General features: G+C 36.3%; 4 protein-coding genes across 6 annotated transcripts; 1 reads left to right on the top strand and 3 right to left on the bottom strand.

Annotated features, from left to right (window-relative positions):
- The first annotated feature begins 1,732 nt into the window (after positions 1–1,732).
- Positions 1,733–5,751, top strand: LOC109171955 (enhancer of rudimentary homolog). Of its 3 annotated transcripts, none has more exons than XR_002052670.1 (5): positions 1,733–1,974; positions 2,715–2,808; positions 4,641–4,761; positions 5,298–5,459; positions 5,604–5,751. XR_002052670.1 is itself a non-coding variant. In XM_019321070.1 (4 exons), exons 1-4 carry the CDS (start codon positions 1,972–1,974, stop codon positions 5,389–5,391), a joined length of 312 nt encoding a protein of 103 aa, XP_019176615.1. In that variant the 5' UTR covers positions 1,733–1,971; the 3' UTR covers positions 5,392–5,751. The 3 variants fall into 3 exon arrangements, 1 of the variants encoding a protein (XP_019176615.1); XR_002052669.1 differs by having other exon boundaries at positions 5,298–5,508; positions 5,540–5,751; XM_019321070.1 differs by having other exon boundaries at positions 5,298–5,751.
- Positions 5,752–6,214: 463 nt separating this feature from the next.
- Positions 6,215–7,441, bottom strand: LOC109171952 (21 kDa protein-like). The gene has a single exon (XM_019321066.1). It carries the CDS (start codon positions 7,215–7,217, stop codon positions 6,570–6,572), a length of 648 nt encoding a protein of 215 aa, XP_019176611.1. The 5' UTR covers positions 7,218–7,441; the 3' UTR covers positions 6,215–6,569.
- A 117-nt stretch (positions 7,442–7,558) lies between these two features.
- On the bottom strand, positions 7,559–11,985 carry LOC109171947 (probable folate-biopterin transporter 2). The gene is made up of 5 exons (XM_019321061.1): positions 11,119–11,985; positions 9,724–9,983; positions 9,489–9,584; positions 9,239–9,409; positions 7,559–8,532 (listed from the first exon to the last, which is right to left on the bottom strand). Exons 1-5 carry the CDS (start codon positions 11,486–11,488, stop codon positions 7,918–7,920), a joined length of 1,512 nt encoding a protein of 503 aa, XP_019176606.1. The 5' UTR covers positions 11,489–11,985; the 3' UTR covers positions 7,559–7,917.
- A 3,721-nt stretch (positions 11,986–15,706) lies between these two features.
- LOC109171956 (probable steroid-binding protein 3) lies at positions 15,707–16,460 on the bottom strand. The gene has a single exon (XM_019321071.1). It carries the CDS (start codon positions 16,364–16,366, stop codon positions 16,064–16,066), a length of 303 nt encoding a protein of 100 aa, XP_019176616.1. The 5' UTR covers positions 16,367–16,460; the 3' UTR covers positions 15,707–16,063.
- Positions 16,461–17,407: the final 947 nt, after the last annotated feature.

Below are 17,407 nucleotides of genomic sequence, written 5' to 3'. Positions count from 1 at the left end.
TCATGAATTAATTTTCATAAAACCTTGTCAGATTAAGGTTCAACACAATATCTCTTTTTTTACACAATGTCATCTACTTTCTCAACTTATTGAGGATTAAGGATTGAATTTATGACCTCCTATTTGGGAGAGTCACTTTTTGTTGTAATTGGTTGAAATTGTACTTGATTAGAGTGACTTGTTCCTATTAACTGAATACAAATAGTATGTATAAAATATGATTTACACTTATAGTTTGATGCTGAACTTTATCACTCTATTGCTCAGTTGGGCAAAGTTTATAGCTATGTTTTGTCTTTTTTATTATTATTTTACTTTACAAAAACAATGTCTTATACCCATCTTTAAAATAACTTAAACGTGGAACAACTTCAACCAAATTGATCAAACTATTAATTAATAACAAGGTTACAAGTTCCTTTATACCCTGGAGTGCTGGAGCATGGGGTTGCCCCCCAAATTTGATTCTAATTGTTATGTTTGTTTTAATTGTTTAATTTTCACTATTAGATTCAAATTTTTAATAATCATAAACGACATTTCTTTTCTTCTCCTCTACTTTTAAATATTGAAATGATAAATGTTACAGGTTCAGAATCGATTGAATTCACAGTTGGTTACAACAATAGAGTCCTATAGGAATAGCTAACGTAATACTCTCCTATACAATAGGTTAGGTAGAGTCCACTAAACTACCACCACATGTCTATTAAGTATATACTATATTATTATTATTAACACACCCTCTCAAGCACAAGGTTGGAGGGAAACAACAATGAACTTGTCCCGGAGAACTTGAAAACGCGGTGCTGGCAACGACTTTGTGAATATATCGGACAGCTGATCCTTTGTAGACACAAAGTTAACGATGAAGTCTCCTGACGCTACCTCGTACAAAGTGATAATAACGATGAAGTCTCCTGACGCTACCTCGTACAAAGTGATAATCGATCACGACATGTTTAGTCCATGCATGAAAAACCGGGTTGGCAGCCAGGTACGTGGCTCCGAGATTGTCACGCCACAAAGTTGCTGGATTACCAGTAGACCGAGCTCTCAGAGTAATGAGACAATCCAAGTTACTTCGGGAGAGACATCAACAAGACTCTTGTATTCTGCTTCAGTCGAAGAGCGAGTCAACGTGCGTTGCTTGCGAGAAACCCACGAGACGAGATTGGACCCTAGAAACACTACATAACCACGGGTAGACCTGTCAACCGGACAGCCAGTCCAGTCTGAATCTGAAAAAGCATGAATGTCGGAAGAGGATGGAGCTGACAAGCAGGAATATTGAAATGATGAATGTTACAGGTTCAAAATCGATTGAATTCACAATTGGTTACAACAATAGTCTTATAGGAATATCTAACGTAATACTCTCCTATACAATAGGTTAGGTAGAGTCTACTAAACTACCATCACATGTCTATTAAGTATATACTATATTATTCACATGTCTATTAAGTATATACTATATTATTATTATTAACAGAAATAAAAATATATAAGATTATCCACAACCATTAATAAAGATTATAGTTCATGAACATATTAACTATATAAACGGTTAGAACAAATATTATGAAAATAGTACAATATGTTAAAATAAAATTAATAAATATTACACTACAAACGCTCTATGACCCTCTATATATCTTTATATATTTATTTAATTATTTGTTTATTTTTATTTCAATTATTATTTTTTTAGGGAGCATTGCACATTTGCTCTACTTTTCTTAAAACTCATTCTAAATATTTGATTCCTATTCCAATTACAAATTTCATATTCCAACCAAAAGCAATCTAAATATGTTTACTGTTTACATGTAATTCCGAACCGGGTCACCAAACGCAGACTTGGATAAACATCTGCCCAAATTTCCAAACTCCTCCCATTTCTACTTAACACTCTCCTGAAAACGTCGCCAAAGGCTTCATAAACTTGGCTTTGATCTTCCATCGTAACCAATGGTAATGTCTCCACCGATTTTCCTTTATTTACGCTTCATACGATTTAGCCGAGTATTGTTTTCTAATTTTTAACTTTTTTTAGTGCCTCTCAAATATTAGGGTTTCCATAGTTGATATCACTTCAACAGTAGTTTCTCTATGTACTGTATATGTCAGATAAGGCTTCTGGAATTCTAATAGATGTTTTTTTTTTTTTGGTTTATTTATTTAATTTAATTTTTTTTTTTTGGGCTTCTGGAACCTTTGTAATGTGTTTGATTTCTTGTTTGGTTATTATGATTGAATAGACTGACAATAGTTGTGTTCACTATATTGGCGTAGTTTTACTTTTGGTTTCATTGAGAATGTTGCACTCTTTTTGAAGAATTAATTAATAGTGGTGTAGAAGTTGAGTACTAGGAGAAGCAAGAGTAGACTGAGTAGTAGAGTTGGGAATATTAAGATTTAGTTTTGTTGATTATGAAGCAAGCCAGTGGGAATTAAAGTATGAGAGGAGTTTTTATGACTCTTCCCTTTAAGGATCAACCTAGCCTCCACTTCACTTTCTGTACTTGTTGAATTGTCTTTTTTATTTTTATTTTTACCCGCTTGGCTATAGTTAAAAAAAATTCTCTCTTGCTATTGGCTATAGCTAGGCTTGATGTATTATGTATTAGGGTTGTTAGTGAATCGAGACCTAAAATTCATGGACTTATTCTTGGCATACTTTCATGTTGTCTTTGGTTTTTTTTTTTTTGCAGGCAAATAAACACACTATTATTCTCATGCAAACATCTCAGCATAGAGGAACTCGCACTTTTATGGATTATGATTCCATCACTCAAGCAATGGATGGTACGTGTCATGTGGTGACTGTGATGATCTATATCCTTAACTTCATTCCTTTTGACTCTATGCCCCTCAAAATGAAAAAAGAAAAAAAAAAGATTTAAAAGGAAACATTAGGATTTTGATCACCTAGTGGAATTGGTAATGGCCTAATGGGCCATCATATGCCTTTATTAAGACCCCATAAAGTTCATAGTAATGGAGAGTTGTGCTAGGATCCTTTCTATGGTGATTTTTGGTTTATTGGTTCTTGATAAATTGCAGTATTCTTGGTCTATTGCATGTCATAAATGTCAAACATATTTGTGTCATCTGATAAAAGATTCAGAATTTTGTGGTTTATGTTTTTCCCTTCATCTCCTTTCTTGCCTTTGAAGATGCACTTTCTTTTTATTTGGCTCTCAAGTCTAGTCCTTGATGTAATTGCAATGATGTTTAATTTGCACTTAAATAACTGAATCTAATATTTTAAATTGTGCTCGTCAAAAAAAAATAAAAAAATAAAAAAAATTGTGTTTTGCTAATTTCTGCATGACTAGATCCTTTCTCTTATGTTTTTCTTTGTTTCTGCTGCTTTTGCAATTAAGTTGCTTAACTTGCTACTATGGATGGCTGTGGTTTTTGCCTTACTGATGATGTTTCTACTAATCAAATGGCTATTTCCTATGATTTCTTGAATCTACTGAATAGGAAAAGAAGAAAAACAAATTTAAATGTGTGGGTCTAAGATTACATTCACCCTATCACTGTTTATCAGCTCTTGGTTTTATAGCTTTTTTGGATACTTTCTCAAAACCTGTTGATGCAGGACTGAAACAGTTAAAGAGAAACTGTTTCGATTGGTGGTATTTATTTATTTATTTATTTTTGCTTAAAATTTGCGGTTTGCTTAAACTCTGGAAAATATGGTCCAACATCATAGAGTTTATATTACCAAGAACCTTTGTTTTAGTAATTTGAGTCGTGCTGGGAGTAGGGATTCTAGTAATTGAATTAATTTTGGAGTCTTATTTGAGTAGGGTTATGTCTTTCGAGTTTATATAAATACCCCTATTTAGCTTTCTAGCTTTGGTATTCAATTTGAATAAAATTTCAGCATTATCCTCTCTACAGCATCCTGAAATGCAATGTTTTAAGTATGATGTCTAGGGGAAATCTTGATTCAATGGTTCAAAACTCTAGGAGTAATTCCCTAATTCTTCATTCTTACCCTGCTTCCTTTCACAATTCTTTTTCAATTTCATCACTTTTCATTTAGTAAAAGTTTCAACACTTGATCAATCATGTGGCCCATTGAAATCTGGACAAAAGGGGGAAGAACTTATTTCTGAAATGTGTTTGAGTCAACCCATATCTGAAATGCATATGGCATATGCATTTGACATGATTTTAAATAATTTTCAAAAACTAAACTTTACCTCAAATGCACATATCCCAAATGCATTTCCATTATGCAATTCCACTCATTCTTGAAGTCATTTAGAAGTAAATGCTCCGTGTTGCTGCTGACAAATGTTTTGCTGAAAGATTTTCATGGAGCTGATGAATTCTATACCAACTGCAGACATTTCTTCATACCAAAAAAAAAAAAAAAAGATCCTCACACATTTATCTTTTACCCCTCTGCACAGGGTAGCCAACTCCTCTAAGCACAAATTCTCTGGAAAGCCTCCATGTATTTGAGCTTTCCTTTCATTGTTGTCTTTTCTGGTTGATGGCAATACATTGGAAGCAAAGTATTTAAACTTTTATGAATTAGCCATGGGGCATTCTTAACTAGGGACACTGTTAAAATGTTATGATAAATTGATAACAGGCTTTTCCTTGTTTTGGTGCAGGAATTTGTGCTCTATATGAAAGAAAGCTGAAGGAGTTAAACCCAGCTATAAGAAACATCTCTTATGATATCTCTGATCTTTACAATTTTATTGATGGACTTGCAGACATGAGTGCACTAGTGTATATCTCTCTCTCTCCTCCTCCCCACTCTTCACCCTCTAGATGCACACACAAGCATGTGCATGTGCATGTGCACTTGCATAATGGCATGGAATCCCATTTAAAACACACAGAATATATGTCCATGTCTCATGCATGGAAACTTAGGTTCATTCTCAGTACTCCCCTCCCCCCTTTCACCTGGTTGCACCATCAAATAAAAAAATAAATAGAAGGGGAAAAAGAAGAGGAAATAAAAAAAGCAGCTCAACTACCATAAGTGGCATGAGGAAAGAGGTTAACCCAGAGAGCTTGTTGGTGGCACTGATTCTAGTTTCCAGCGCAGGTTATTGGACTTGGTTTGTACTAAGATAATTTCTTTAAACTAGTATCAGGGCACATCGTGCATATATGCTCAAGGTGTCTTTAGTTCATCCACAGCTTTGCTCCTTTTCTGTGTCAAAGATATCAACCTGCATCATACACACACAATGCATGCTGAAATTTCACTATCCTATGAAATGCAATTTATTCATGGATTTTTTTCCATCTTGCAGCTATGATCACTCAATTCAGGCGTACTTGCCTTACGATCGGCAGTGGATAAAACAGAAGACGTTGCAACATTTGAAAAAATTGGCCTCAAACTGATATGGTATATGAAATGATAGTCTCCATCCTCCATATGCAATCATATTGGCTACTATGAAGAGAAATTGGTATAGTGAATGCTGTTAACAGCTGTGCAGATCTTTGATCAAAATACTCTTATCATGCATCAATTACTGTAGTTTCTTCTTATCATGCATCAATTACTGTAGTTTCTTTCTTAAATCTTAATGCACATAGCCTACTATTTGCAGCATCAGATGGAAGTTGACTGTTACTTTCCCTATTAGTTTGTATCTCGTCCAACCACTGGATCTTAGGCTTGTGTTGGCTTGTATAATGAATGCCCAACTTCATTATGCTCTGTAGTTATTAAAGTAATGAATTGGTTTTTCATCCTCCGGAGTTATCTCACTCATATGAGTATGAATTGCTTTTAGTGCTTTGTTGCAGACCAAAGCAATGGTCTCAAAGTTCATGGTTTACTTTGTTGTTAAGTTATGTTTGTGTGTTTATTATCAACTGGCTGTGGATGAATCTGCCATATTTCACTCATGGAACTCTAGGCATGCATCAATTTATTTCATATATGACAATTTCCATTTCTTCTTTAAACATAATCAACAATGATGATAGTGGCCATGCTTATACCGTGGACTATGGTCCACGTTGCCAGGTGAATCACTGACATAAGGTTCATTTTTAGTGTATTGAAGGTTTATTTTAAGTATATTGCTTAAAAATGAACTTTTAATTAATAATAATGAACATTTAGTATACTAGAAATGAGCATGTATTAGTGGTCCACAATATGATTTGCCATGGTGGAGATAATAAGGTTTTTTGGATTCATAGGAGGGGGAAACCAATCACCCATTGTTACTGGGAAATTTTAGCCTTGTTTATAGGAATGACTTAACCCAATATTCCTATAAATATAGGGTCTTTACTGCAATCTATTGTAAGCTATTATTATAAATAGAATAATATATTGTATATATTCTTTTCTTTGGTTTCTCACTAATTTTACTTTTACCTAACTAGTGGGTGGTGATTATTTGTAGCCTACCAAATCTTTCAATTCCTCAATTTTAGCAATGGATTAAACCAAGTACTAAGCTAAAATACAATGGCACAGCCTTATTCGTTAACAAAAGAGAAAACTAAAATAAGTATTAGAGAAAAGTAAAATTAGGAGTGGTGCAGTTGCAACTTGCAAGTCAATGGTGTAGGCATTGAGGGCCAGTTGTAGCTAGTTTGTTAACCAAAGCCAGGGCATTACTAGTCAAGTAACTCACATTTGTGACTTTGTTTACCAACCATCTAACCTTCTTTCTCTTTGGCCTACCAAAACCATCCAAGCAAGTATCCTCATTGGTGAGGGCAGCACTCATCCATGTTGTAACATCTCCCATTTGTGTGGTGAAATTCTTGGCATTCAGCTTTCTCAGCACCCCGAGTGACCTGTGAAGGCTGTCCAGGGCATCCTCGAAGCACTCGACGCAGTCCCCCAACGCTATCTGGCTTCTTCCTCTTAGGGAACCCTGGCTTTTCAATTTTGAAAGTGACCCCGCAATGGCCTTGACTTGACGTATGGTCACAGATAGCCCTACCCGTGCCCATCTGTCAGGGTGGTTTTTGGCCTTGTTGGAAAACGGTGCGAGGGAGTGTATGCAGAGGTCCTGGTGTATAGTCACACTGCAAGCATCACGCACGTATCTTCCTCCTCCTCCTCCACCTCCACCTCCATGGCAAGCTGGGGCTATCCATGCTAGGACAAGCATGAATTTCCAGAGAATGTTATGAAATGGCAACATGGTATTGGGGAGACACTCAAATGTGGGGTGTGAGAGTGAAGAGAGCTTCATTTAGTATCCTTTATAAAGGGAATTTTGTATGGGTGATTTGTAAAGTTTCTTGGCAGTTTGAATGAGAAACAAGAAGGAAGTGAATGCATTAAATTGTGGTAGGATGATCATGTGAGGCAAAAGCAAAGGTTGTTAGGGTTAGGCATGAATATGCATGGGAGGACAATACCTTTATGGCTTTATGGATTCTATTTTGATCATATTTTTTAATGCGGAGTTAAGTGTTATATTCATGGACTATAAGCCAATAAACTAAAAATCTAAATTTTTTCAAAGTTGCTATTATGATGTATATGACTAAAAGACTTATAAGACAGATAAAATGGAACAAAAAAAAATACTTAATAATGACCATGTATGTAGTATGTATTATAATAACCTTGGGTTTTCATTGTGTAGCCTCTCTCTCTCTCTCTCTCTCTCTCTCTCTCTCTGCATAAACTAATTTGCTTACAGTAACAAAAATGAACTGAAAGTAAAAACAGGAACAAACTCTCTTGCCAATCAATTACACCATTTAAAACTCAAATGCAAAATGAATGAATTTGCAAGGAATAGCAGTGTGGGACTAGGAAAGTTTGTGCTCTATAGTATCTATGTATCTTCTCAAGTTCAAGTAGCAGCCTGCATAAGAATCAAATTCTTTTTACTTAAAGATTTGCGTTTTTTTTTTTTTTTTTAAATTTTTTTTTACCTCGGGCTATCTCGCGTTATCCATGTTCTCCACGAGGGAAACAAGCTCGACATTCTGGTCCTGGGGTGATGCAGGAGCCTCGGGAGCGCCATCCCTCGAGCTCAGAACTTCACTCGGGAGGAGGGAAGAGTTGGGGTCGCTTCTCGGGACCAAGAACAGCAGACAAAGAGGAGTGACTCTTAGTATGTTTCTTATCAAGACGGCTAGCCAGAGTTTACCGAACTGCGTCCTTGTGACGTTTAGGATGTGGAGTAAGAAGCCTCCGCCCCACGATGATGTAAGAAGTCCAGAATTGTCGATCGACATGAGCAAGGCGAAAAATGTGCCCTCGATGCCGGGAGGGCAGAGCTTAGCGGTTAGTACCAGAAGGGGCATCCACTTGAGCCGGCCTATCATTTGAGAAATGCTGGCATCTATCACCACAAAAAAGTAATCCGGTATGCCAAATCTCAGGTTTAGGCGTAGTATGAACACCAAATCCAGCATTCCCGAGAGACCGAATAGTAACTGAGTCCAGAAGAGCAGTTCTCTAAACGGGTGGTCTTTTAATCCGTACTGGTAAAGTATAGCGCCCAACAGAGATCCAACAGCTCCAATAGCAGATATGTAACCAATACTCTCCTGCATAAGTAACATAATTATAGAGCTTATTAACACTATAAAGGGGGAGTTTGGAAAATGGCTGTTAGCTGATTAAGTTAGTAGGTTTGACTAGTTGATAACATTAGCTGATTGTAAAAAAAGTGTTTGGTAAATTAGCTGTTAGATTACATACAAAATGACTTTCTCAAAAAGCTTATCAAAAAAGCTACTTTGAGCAGCTTTTTGGAACAATAAGTTTTTACAAAAAGTTAATTAATCAAACATTCATATTGATTGTTTAACCAAGTCAAACAGCTAATAGTGGTCAAATAAGTCAAAATTGACTGATAGGCTAACTATTTTACCAAACAGGGCCTAAGTCATTGCCTTCTGCCGAGTGCTAGAGCCAAAAGGCATATGGCACCCACAGCCACTACTCAACCCGCCTTGCCTTGTGACCCTACCCGGCAAAGGGCCACAATGAGGTAAACCAACATAGGTTGCCCATAGTCGACTAGCTCAAACCAAGAAGGCCAATAGACCGCTCCTGTTGTGAGTCGAACTTGTAACCTTGTGATAACCAAGTCAAGAGTCTGACCAATTTGGCTGGGGTTACCCCCAAACCCAGGCATTTTTCATTTTTCAAATAGTGGTTCCCACAAAATCTAGCTTTATAAAGTAACAAGGAATATAGGGTCACAGGCACGTAATGCTAAAAGAACATGGAATCATCATATCTATGTACCTTCGAAAAACGAGGTCCTCCCTCCGCATCTGTCATCCAGTAAAACGCTCCTTCAGAGATATCGAAACTCAATGCAAGGGACAAATACATATACAGACATGGCCGCCAAACAGCAGGGTATTTCAAAGTTCTCCACATTGCTTTTGCAGCATCCACAAAATTCTGGCTTACCTGAAGTTGGATTAGGAGATTAGACATTGATCAAAATAAACGACCAAATAGTAAACAATAGGATTTAAATATTTAATACCTGTTGATAACGGAAATTGTGTGTCTTAGGTTCATCGAGCAAAATTCCAACAAAAAACACGAGCCCTGATGGTATAGCCAACAAGCCAAACACCCCCTTTGAATCCGAGAAAAAAAAAAAAAAAAAAAAAAAAAAAAAAAAAAAAACAGAAAAGCAAACAATTGCATTTTCACGGTCTCAGAATTTTGCAGTTAAATCACTGAAGCTAAGTACAAATAGTGCAAGTAAAACTAACCTTAGGCCCGATTACATGGACAGCAATACCACTTAAAGAGAACCCGACTAGTGCACCAATAGAGGCACTCAAGGCACATAAGCTTTGCATATCGGCTGCAAGGGAAGGATGGGTACCGCTATTCTGTGCCACACACGCATCAACAGTGACATCAGCAATTGCAACCCCGGCACTTCCGGCTGTTAAGGAGAGCAGTGCGAGCACAATATGCAGCTTCTTGTGCAATGATAAGAACAGCATAGCGACAATTCCAAGAGAACCTGAAATTACCAAATTCAATTCCCTACATTAGAGAAAACGTTCCAAATAAAAGTTCAATTCCAATGTTCCATCAGTTTGTTATTTTTGTTGTTTATGGTTGCTGACTGTTAAGAGTCCCACATTGATAAAATAAGAGAGATCATATGAGTTTATAAGGCCATGGGTTAGACTAGTTAATTTGTTGGATTATTATATCCAATCTTTTCAATATATTTGCCAATACACGTTCTTATAAAGTCTTGAATTTCAAACTTCCATTTGCAGAAGACTCGCTTTAAATTGAACAGATACTCCAAATTGAAGCTTTCTTCTTTGCAATTTATATCATTTCCCTATATACAATTGTTTCTACAATCTTTCTTCCTATATAAAATGCATAGTTACATTACTAGAAGCATATAGCACCATTAATTTGTTTACCGCATAGCTATAGCTTGACAAACAAAAGCTAGCTTTCCATTTTGAGCTTCTTTACTTAGTAAATTAGTTCATCATATCATCACCATACATGATTACCACTTAGCTTTAACATTGACTAATCAGTAAGTTTGCTTCACATTTCATGTGCCACACACTAAACGTTAGGGGCAACCCCAACTAACCAAGATGGTCAGACTGTGAACTTGGTAACCACAAGATTACAAGTTCAACTCCTCATAGGAAGCGGCCTATTGGCCTCTTTTTGGTTTGAGCCGGTCAGCTACGGGCAACCTAGGCTGGTTTAACTCCTTGTATCCTTTGCCAGCTAGGGTCACAAGACGGGATTTAATCGAGCGGCCTATTAGCCTTCTTTTTGGTTTGAGCAATTGAGCTGGTCAGCTACAGGCAATCTAGGCTGGTTTAACTCCTTGTGATCCTTTGCCGGCTAGGGCTACAAGGTGGGGTTTAATCGATGCACACCCTCAAGTAGCGATTCCATCGTCACTCAAAAAAAAAAAAAAAAGAATCTTTAGGTGCAAATGCAAAACTTAAGTGCTAGCTCCTCCACAAGTCAAACTAATCAAACACCATTTTTCATGAGGCAAAGCTATCAATTACAGAATTACTGCATCTAATATAGCATTATAGAACAAAACACAGGTAAAATCAAAGAGAGAGAGATATATATATATGTATAAATAAGAAATGGTTTACCAGCAAAAATGAAGTAAGGCTTCCTGCGATATCCCAAAATGGGAACCACATCAGTGAGGAGACCCCAGAGCGGTTTCACAAGCCAAGGAATGGCAGTAATCCCTGTATACACCTGAGACTCAGAGGGCTGCACCTTCTGCACATCCTTCATGTAGTACTCCGTGCTAACGCGCCCAAACGCGCCGCCGAATCCCTGGCTGATCCCATACACCACCACCACCCCAAACACAAAGCTCCAGTGCGTTTCCTTGGCCAGCATTCTCAGCCAATACACTGGCCCCCACCCCCACCCCCACCCCCTTTTCCCTCCATCTCCCTCGTTTTCCTCCACTTGGTTGCTTTGAATGGGGATCTTCTCTTCCTCCCCCATGCAAGAATTAGAGAAACCCCAGTTCAGAAATCGGATAGAGAATGTGAAAAAATGTATCAAAGAAGTCAACTTTCTCAGAAATGGGGATCTTCAACTTCCAGAGATCAAATCTGCTTAGCTTCTTCAACTGGGCATTACAAGAATCCCTGAATCCCAGCTCAGAAATGGCGGATTTTGGGCTTGCAAGATGGATAACATGAACAGTGGGTCAACTTTCTCAGATATGGGGATTGGAGGGGGATCTTGATTCTTGAGCTTCTTCAGCTTGGGTTGACCAGGATATTAATACACACACTATAAATATCAAATCTGGTTTCAACTCAGCATTGCTCGTGCAATCAAATCCTCACCTCTGGAGCTCTGCGAACAGCGGCGAGAAATTCAAAGGTAGTTGGGGGTCTCACCTAACTGCCAAACCTGAATGCTCAACTTTGGGAAATCCTCAGTTTTACTGAGCCCAGGAACTTCCGTATACACTACTGCGTTTATGTCGGTCTTATTAAGCATGAACATTAATATACTTTCTTTAATAAAATCTTTTTTTTTTCAACTACTACGTAATGTCATCGATATCAATTTAAATATATGATCACTGGATTGAAGTTATATGACGAGAATAATTAATTTTCAGAATATACTACCTAGTAAAGAATTATGATTATCTAAAAAAAATATTATTATTAGAATAAATACCCAATATGGTCCCTCGACTATAGCTAAATTCACAAATTGGTCCTCGACTTTTAATTTCAACCAATTAAGTCCTTAACTTTGCAATTTTAACACAATTTGGTCCTTTGTCGATTTGACCGTTTGTTGACTGCGCTTTTTTAGGATATATATGTAATTCATGGTCCATCGCCGGTTTTTTAAGGTTCCGGTTGCATTTCTAGACCGCACTATTACATTTGAATCCACTGTCGGCGCTGCACCCCATGCCGGAGAGATTATAGCTTTTGATAGATAGATCGCCGAAGTCCCTAGAGTGGCTCTTCGAGAAAGCCGTGACTTCAAGCGAAGTAGACAAGTTGAACCGGCTCGGGATCTCCAAGCAGCAAGCGGAGAAGCACTTCCCCCCTCCGAAACGGCGCTGTCACCTCTAAGAGCGTTCTCTAAGCTGAACCGGCTCGTGATCCCCAAGCAGTAAGCAGAGAAGCACTTCCCCGTCTGAAACAATGATGTCACCTCCAAGAGCGTTCTCTTGAGCTTTGCACGTGAAATTACATATATATCCTCAAAGATCGCGGTTAACAAACGGTCAAATAGATGGAGGACCAAATCGTGTCAAAATTGCAAAGTTAAGGACTTAATTGGTTGAAATTGAAAGTCGAGGACCAATTTGTGAATTTAGCTATAGTCGAGGGACCATTTTGGGTATTTACTCTTATTATTATTATTATTAAAGTTTTGAGTGTAAACTACTCCATACTTTTTTTTTTTTCAAATAAACCAAATTTAATTTAAAATGACATCATATAAAAAATGGAGTATAATAAGTTAGACTGAATTTGGTTAATTTGAAAAAGTTATGTTTCTAACGCACGTACTTAGTTTAATGTTTTAATAAGTAGTATTTGAGAGAAGTGACAAGATTCATATTTCGGCTGCAACAGTGTAAAGATTAAACCCAAAGTAAGCAGATACTTTATGCGCACTTACATTTGACTAATACTACATTTGAAATATTCTCCAATCAAATTGATCGTGTGATTAATTTGATAACTATAAGATTTTAAATTTGACTTTTTATGAAAATCGTTCAAACGGGTATATTTAAATATAATAAAAATATCCCATTGAACTTATGGTTGTTATTTTACTTGAAAAGTTGATTCACATCCAAAACGTACGAAATGAATTACTCCGTATCTTTAAATAGATAGATGATCACATGCGTTTCAATTGAAAGTCATGGCCTCATGGATCTGTCTCTTCCAAATGTTTATGCGAATGAAGTGCTCAGCGTAGAATGAGGTAGAGCTATTTATCTAACCAAGATCAACGTTCAGGATTAACAAAGATTAAAAAAATATTATATTATAATATATTTTGTATTTGAACCTTATTATGTGTGTTTGATATTTGTCATTAACATTTTTAACATCATTTAAACTTCGCCCCCACTCAAATGGTTTTCTGGTCTGCCCCTGGCCACAAACACTTACAGAGAAAACTGGTCCTTTGCATTTTTCCTACAGATTCAATATGGAGATGACACTTCAAAGCTACAAACATTTGTTTTCTTAGTATTGGGTCTTATTTGCCCATCATCTAGAGGTGCGAAATTAGGGTACTTTAAATCACATACACACAAAGAGAAGAAATCGCTTGACTTATATGATCACTATGAGGATATCATGTATAATAAAAGGTTAAAGGATAGGCATTTGAATTAATGAAATGTCTGTCTTTCAAAAAAAAAAAAAAAATTGAAATCCCTAACAAATGATGAAGAAAATGTGTTAGTTGATAAATTACCATTATGATAATGAATGGCTTGTGGGTGAAAACGATGAATATTCACCTAACGTATTTGGGGATGACATTGATGTTGATATTTATGGAGAGGAACCATTAGAGGGAACTCAAACTCGATCAAAAGAAAGCTCAGGCAAGAAAAATTGATACTCAAGGGTCAAGTATGACAAAAAAGCAAGTAGTGAAAGTGGGGGGAGTAGAATGGGAACATATTGACATCGAGGAATGTATTGTCAAGTCTCAATATGTAGGGAGAAGAATGGGAGCATATTGACAAATTGACATTGAGTAATGTATTGTCAAGTCTCAATATGTTTGGATAGCAACCGGTTTGGTTGGCGTGAGTAGTGACCGTGCACTCTCATCTCTTAAAAGAAGTCGGAAGTTCAAACACACTCTCGTATGAAAAAAACCATTCTGGGTAGCACTTTGCCCCTTAATTGGGCCGGACCGGTGCGAATGGAGATTAGTCCGAGTATGGTACGTGCTTAAAAGTGTCTCCTATAGTTAAGACCTGCTCAAGACACCTCATGACCTGACCAAAAAAAATATATTTGGATAGCTCGTGATAAACATCATGATGTGTAACTTGGATTCCACTCTGGCTAACAAAGGAAAGAGCTGTAGCTATACTATAGAATGATGAACGCATGTAGCCTTGAGGAGACTAACATAATCTAGTAAGTTGCTAAGCATGTCAACAATGGCATTCAGACTCCACACTGGACTAAGACTTTCTTAGCCATGAGATGCGTGAGTTTTCCAAGGAAAAAGCAAAAATCTTGCAATGGAAGATCTGATCTATCCATTGTTTCAGCCACCCAATTAGAATCAGTGATTCAGGGTAATAAGCCCTCAAAATGGGAAGATTGAGATGTAATATGCAGACCATGCTAAGATAAGTAGCATCCTTAACATAGTCAATGAAATGGAGAACAACAACATGGTGAATGATATAAGGAAAATGAATGAATTGTCCCTATAGGCAAATGTCAAGCCAAGCCACCATGAAAATTTTGAGACTGTATATTGATTGTGGAATCAGGTGAAAAAACAACATCGTTAAAAGGAAACATCACATTAGGCTTGATGAGAGTGGAGGGAAGCCTGGGGTTCGTTTACTAATGGAAGAATTTTAAACACGAGAATAGAAAACAGAAAACATGTTTACTTGCACAGATATTCATTTCAAAAAAATAATAACACTTTTTTCTTGTTTTTCAAAATTTTCAAATACAAAAACACAAATAGTTACTAACGAACTCCTAAGTTGCCTTCTTTTTACTCCTACACCACTACCCAGGCAATCATGGACCACAATACACAGAATTTGACTTCATAATGCACAGAATTCATGTTCATAATACACATACACATAAACACGATATAATGAACATGAATTTTGTGCAATATGAACATGAATTATGTGTATTATGTTGAGTGATATAACGATTGCACTACCCACATATTGAAATAATATCAAACTTTTTGTACAACAATTGATCCCCTATTACAACAGTAGACACAAAAGCATACAGTTTGCAAGACATGCCATCAGAGACCATGCTATTTTAACTGCCTGGAATAATCATATTAACCTAGACTAGATAATAAAGTTTCATGGAATCTCACCCCAATAAAATCAAATTAGGGCCAATTCATGTCCACTAAGAACTTTGGATCTCTACATACAAATAGAATTATCACATATTTAGATAAATTTTCCAAGAGACCAGCTAATAAAGCTAGGATCATTATTTCCTTCATATATCTCTAAATAAAGAAACCTGATCTGATACAAAAGTTGTTGACATAATGGCATCACAGACTAGTAGAACATAGCAACATAGACATGTGTCTATAGTCCTGGCAGATAATTCAGATTATTACATTCGATTGAGTAATAATAATTCAGACTCCATTAGACTATAGTAGTTAATTGATTTCTTACACTCAATTCATGCATAGAAGTAAATATTCAGAGCGGAGATTACAGCATCAGATTGCAAAGTACACAACAATCAGCAATCAGCACGCATTTCAACCCTAGATCATATAACCATCCGGATTCCGGATCAGTGCAGAAATCAAATACGATTAAACAACAGTACCAACGATAGGGTACTTAGCTTCGAACTTCTTCTCCCAGTCGGCGAGCACGCCAATTTCTTTGTCGGAGAGGCCTTCGAGGGAAGGGGAAACATCATCGGCGTTCTTACTCATCTTGGCCAGGGCTCTGCTGGCGTCTTTGCCGGCGAAGATGGAGTAGTCGCCGCCGGGACCGTAGAAGGACTTGCCGGCGGTGACGTCGAAGATTCGCGCCTTAATCGCCACGTAAATCGGCTTCGACGGATCCGTGCCGTCGTACTCCTTCAGCTGTTGCGCCGTGAGCTCCACCATTTTCACCGTCTACACAAAACTCTGATCGGCTTTCCGCTTTCCTTTGGAGTAAGCAAAGGGAGTGAGGGGCTAATAAAGAGTAAACGGTGGGGATGATATTAATATTCACCTGCTTTTTGACGAATGACGGTGGAGATAAGATTCTAAATTATGTGCTCTTTATCTTTTCCATTTCTTTTGAAAATTAAATTCTCGAAAAATGAGTCATTAATTATTCATATTTATCAATTTTAGTACCAACCTCCCACTTTAACAATTTACATTTATCAATTTCATCATCGATTTCTAATTTAACTATCAAATGATTTCTTGATTATTAATTTTGTTTTAAATTTAGTCATTTAGTAAATTATTAAATTTAAATAATTTTGTTCTAACGGTGGCAGAGATGTTTTTTTTTTTATAAATAATTATTTTTAAAAATTATTTTAAATTTGAAATGACCTATTAGAAACTAATAAATTAGACTAATTGTATTAAGATTGATTAGTTTAAGAATTCAATTATATATTTTTTCAGTTTAATAGCTTAATTGCATTTTGATGTGTGATTATATGACTTATTTGACCCTTATTCATAAAAAAAAAAATTAACATTTAGATGGACAAAGTAAATTGACTAAATTCATAAACTTAAATTTTGAATCAATAAATACTCCGTAATACATATATATTTTAATACAATTTCTCATTTGAAATTTTAACTTTTATTTAAGTTTTTTAAATTAATTTTTTTTATTATTGTATTAATGTTAAAACTCTAATTAAAATATACTCCGTATAAAGATTATCAAAGAAAAACTATTTGTATTGATTAAATATGGGTAATTCTATTTGCACCACCCTATTTACTATTTACACCACCCTATTTAATAGGTATGATAACTTTGTAGGTGGTGCAAATAAAAAAGTCAACATCATTAAATGTGGTTAGATATTAATATTTATTATTCCATTTTTTTATCCTCAAAATCTTTAAAAAAAAAAAAAAGAAAAAAAAAAAAAGAAAGAAAGAAGATAACCCACCCGTCACCTTCTCCGG

The sequence above is a fragment of the Ipomoea nil genome, unplaced genomic scaffold (genome assembly GCF_001879475.1).
Source record: "Ipomoea nil cultivar Tokyo-kokei standard unplaced genomic scaffold, Asagao_1.1 scaffold0382, whole genome shotgun sequence".
NCBI lineage: Eukaryota > Viridiplantae > Streptophyta > Magnoliopsida > Solanales > Convolvulaceae > Ipomoea > Ipomoea nil.
Note: the sequence above shows the minus strand (reverse complement) of the source record. Positions and strands in the feature narration are given on the sequence as shown.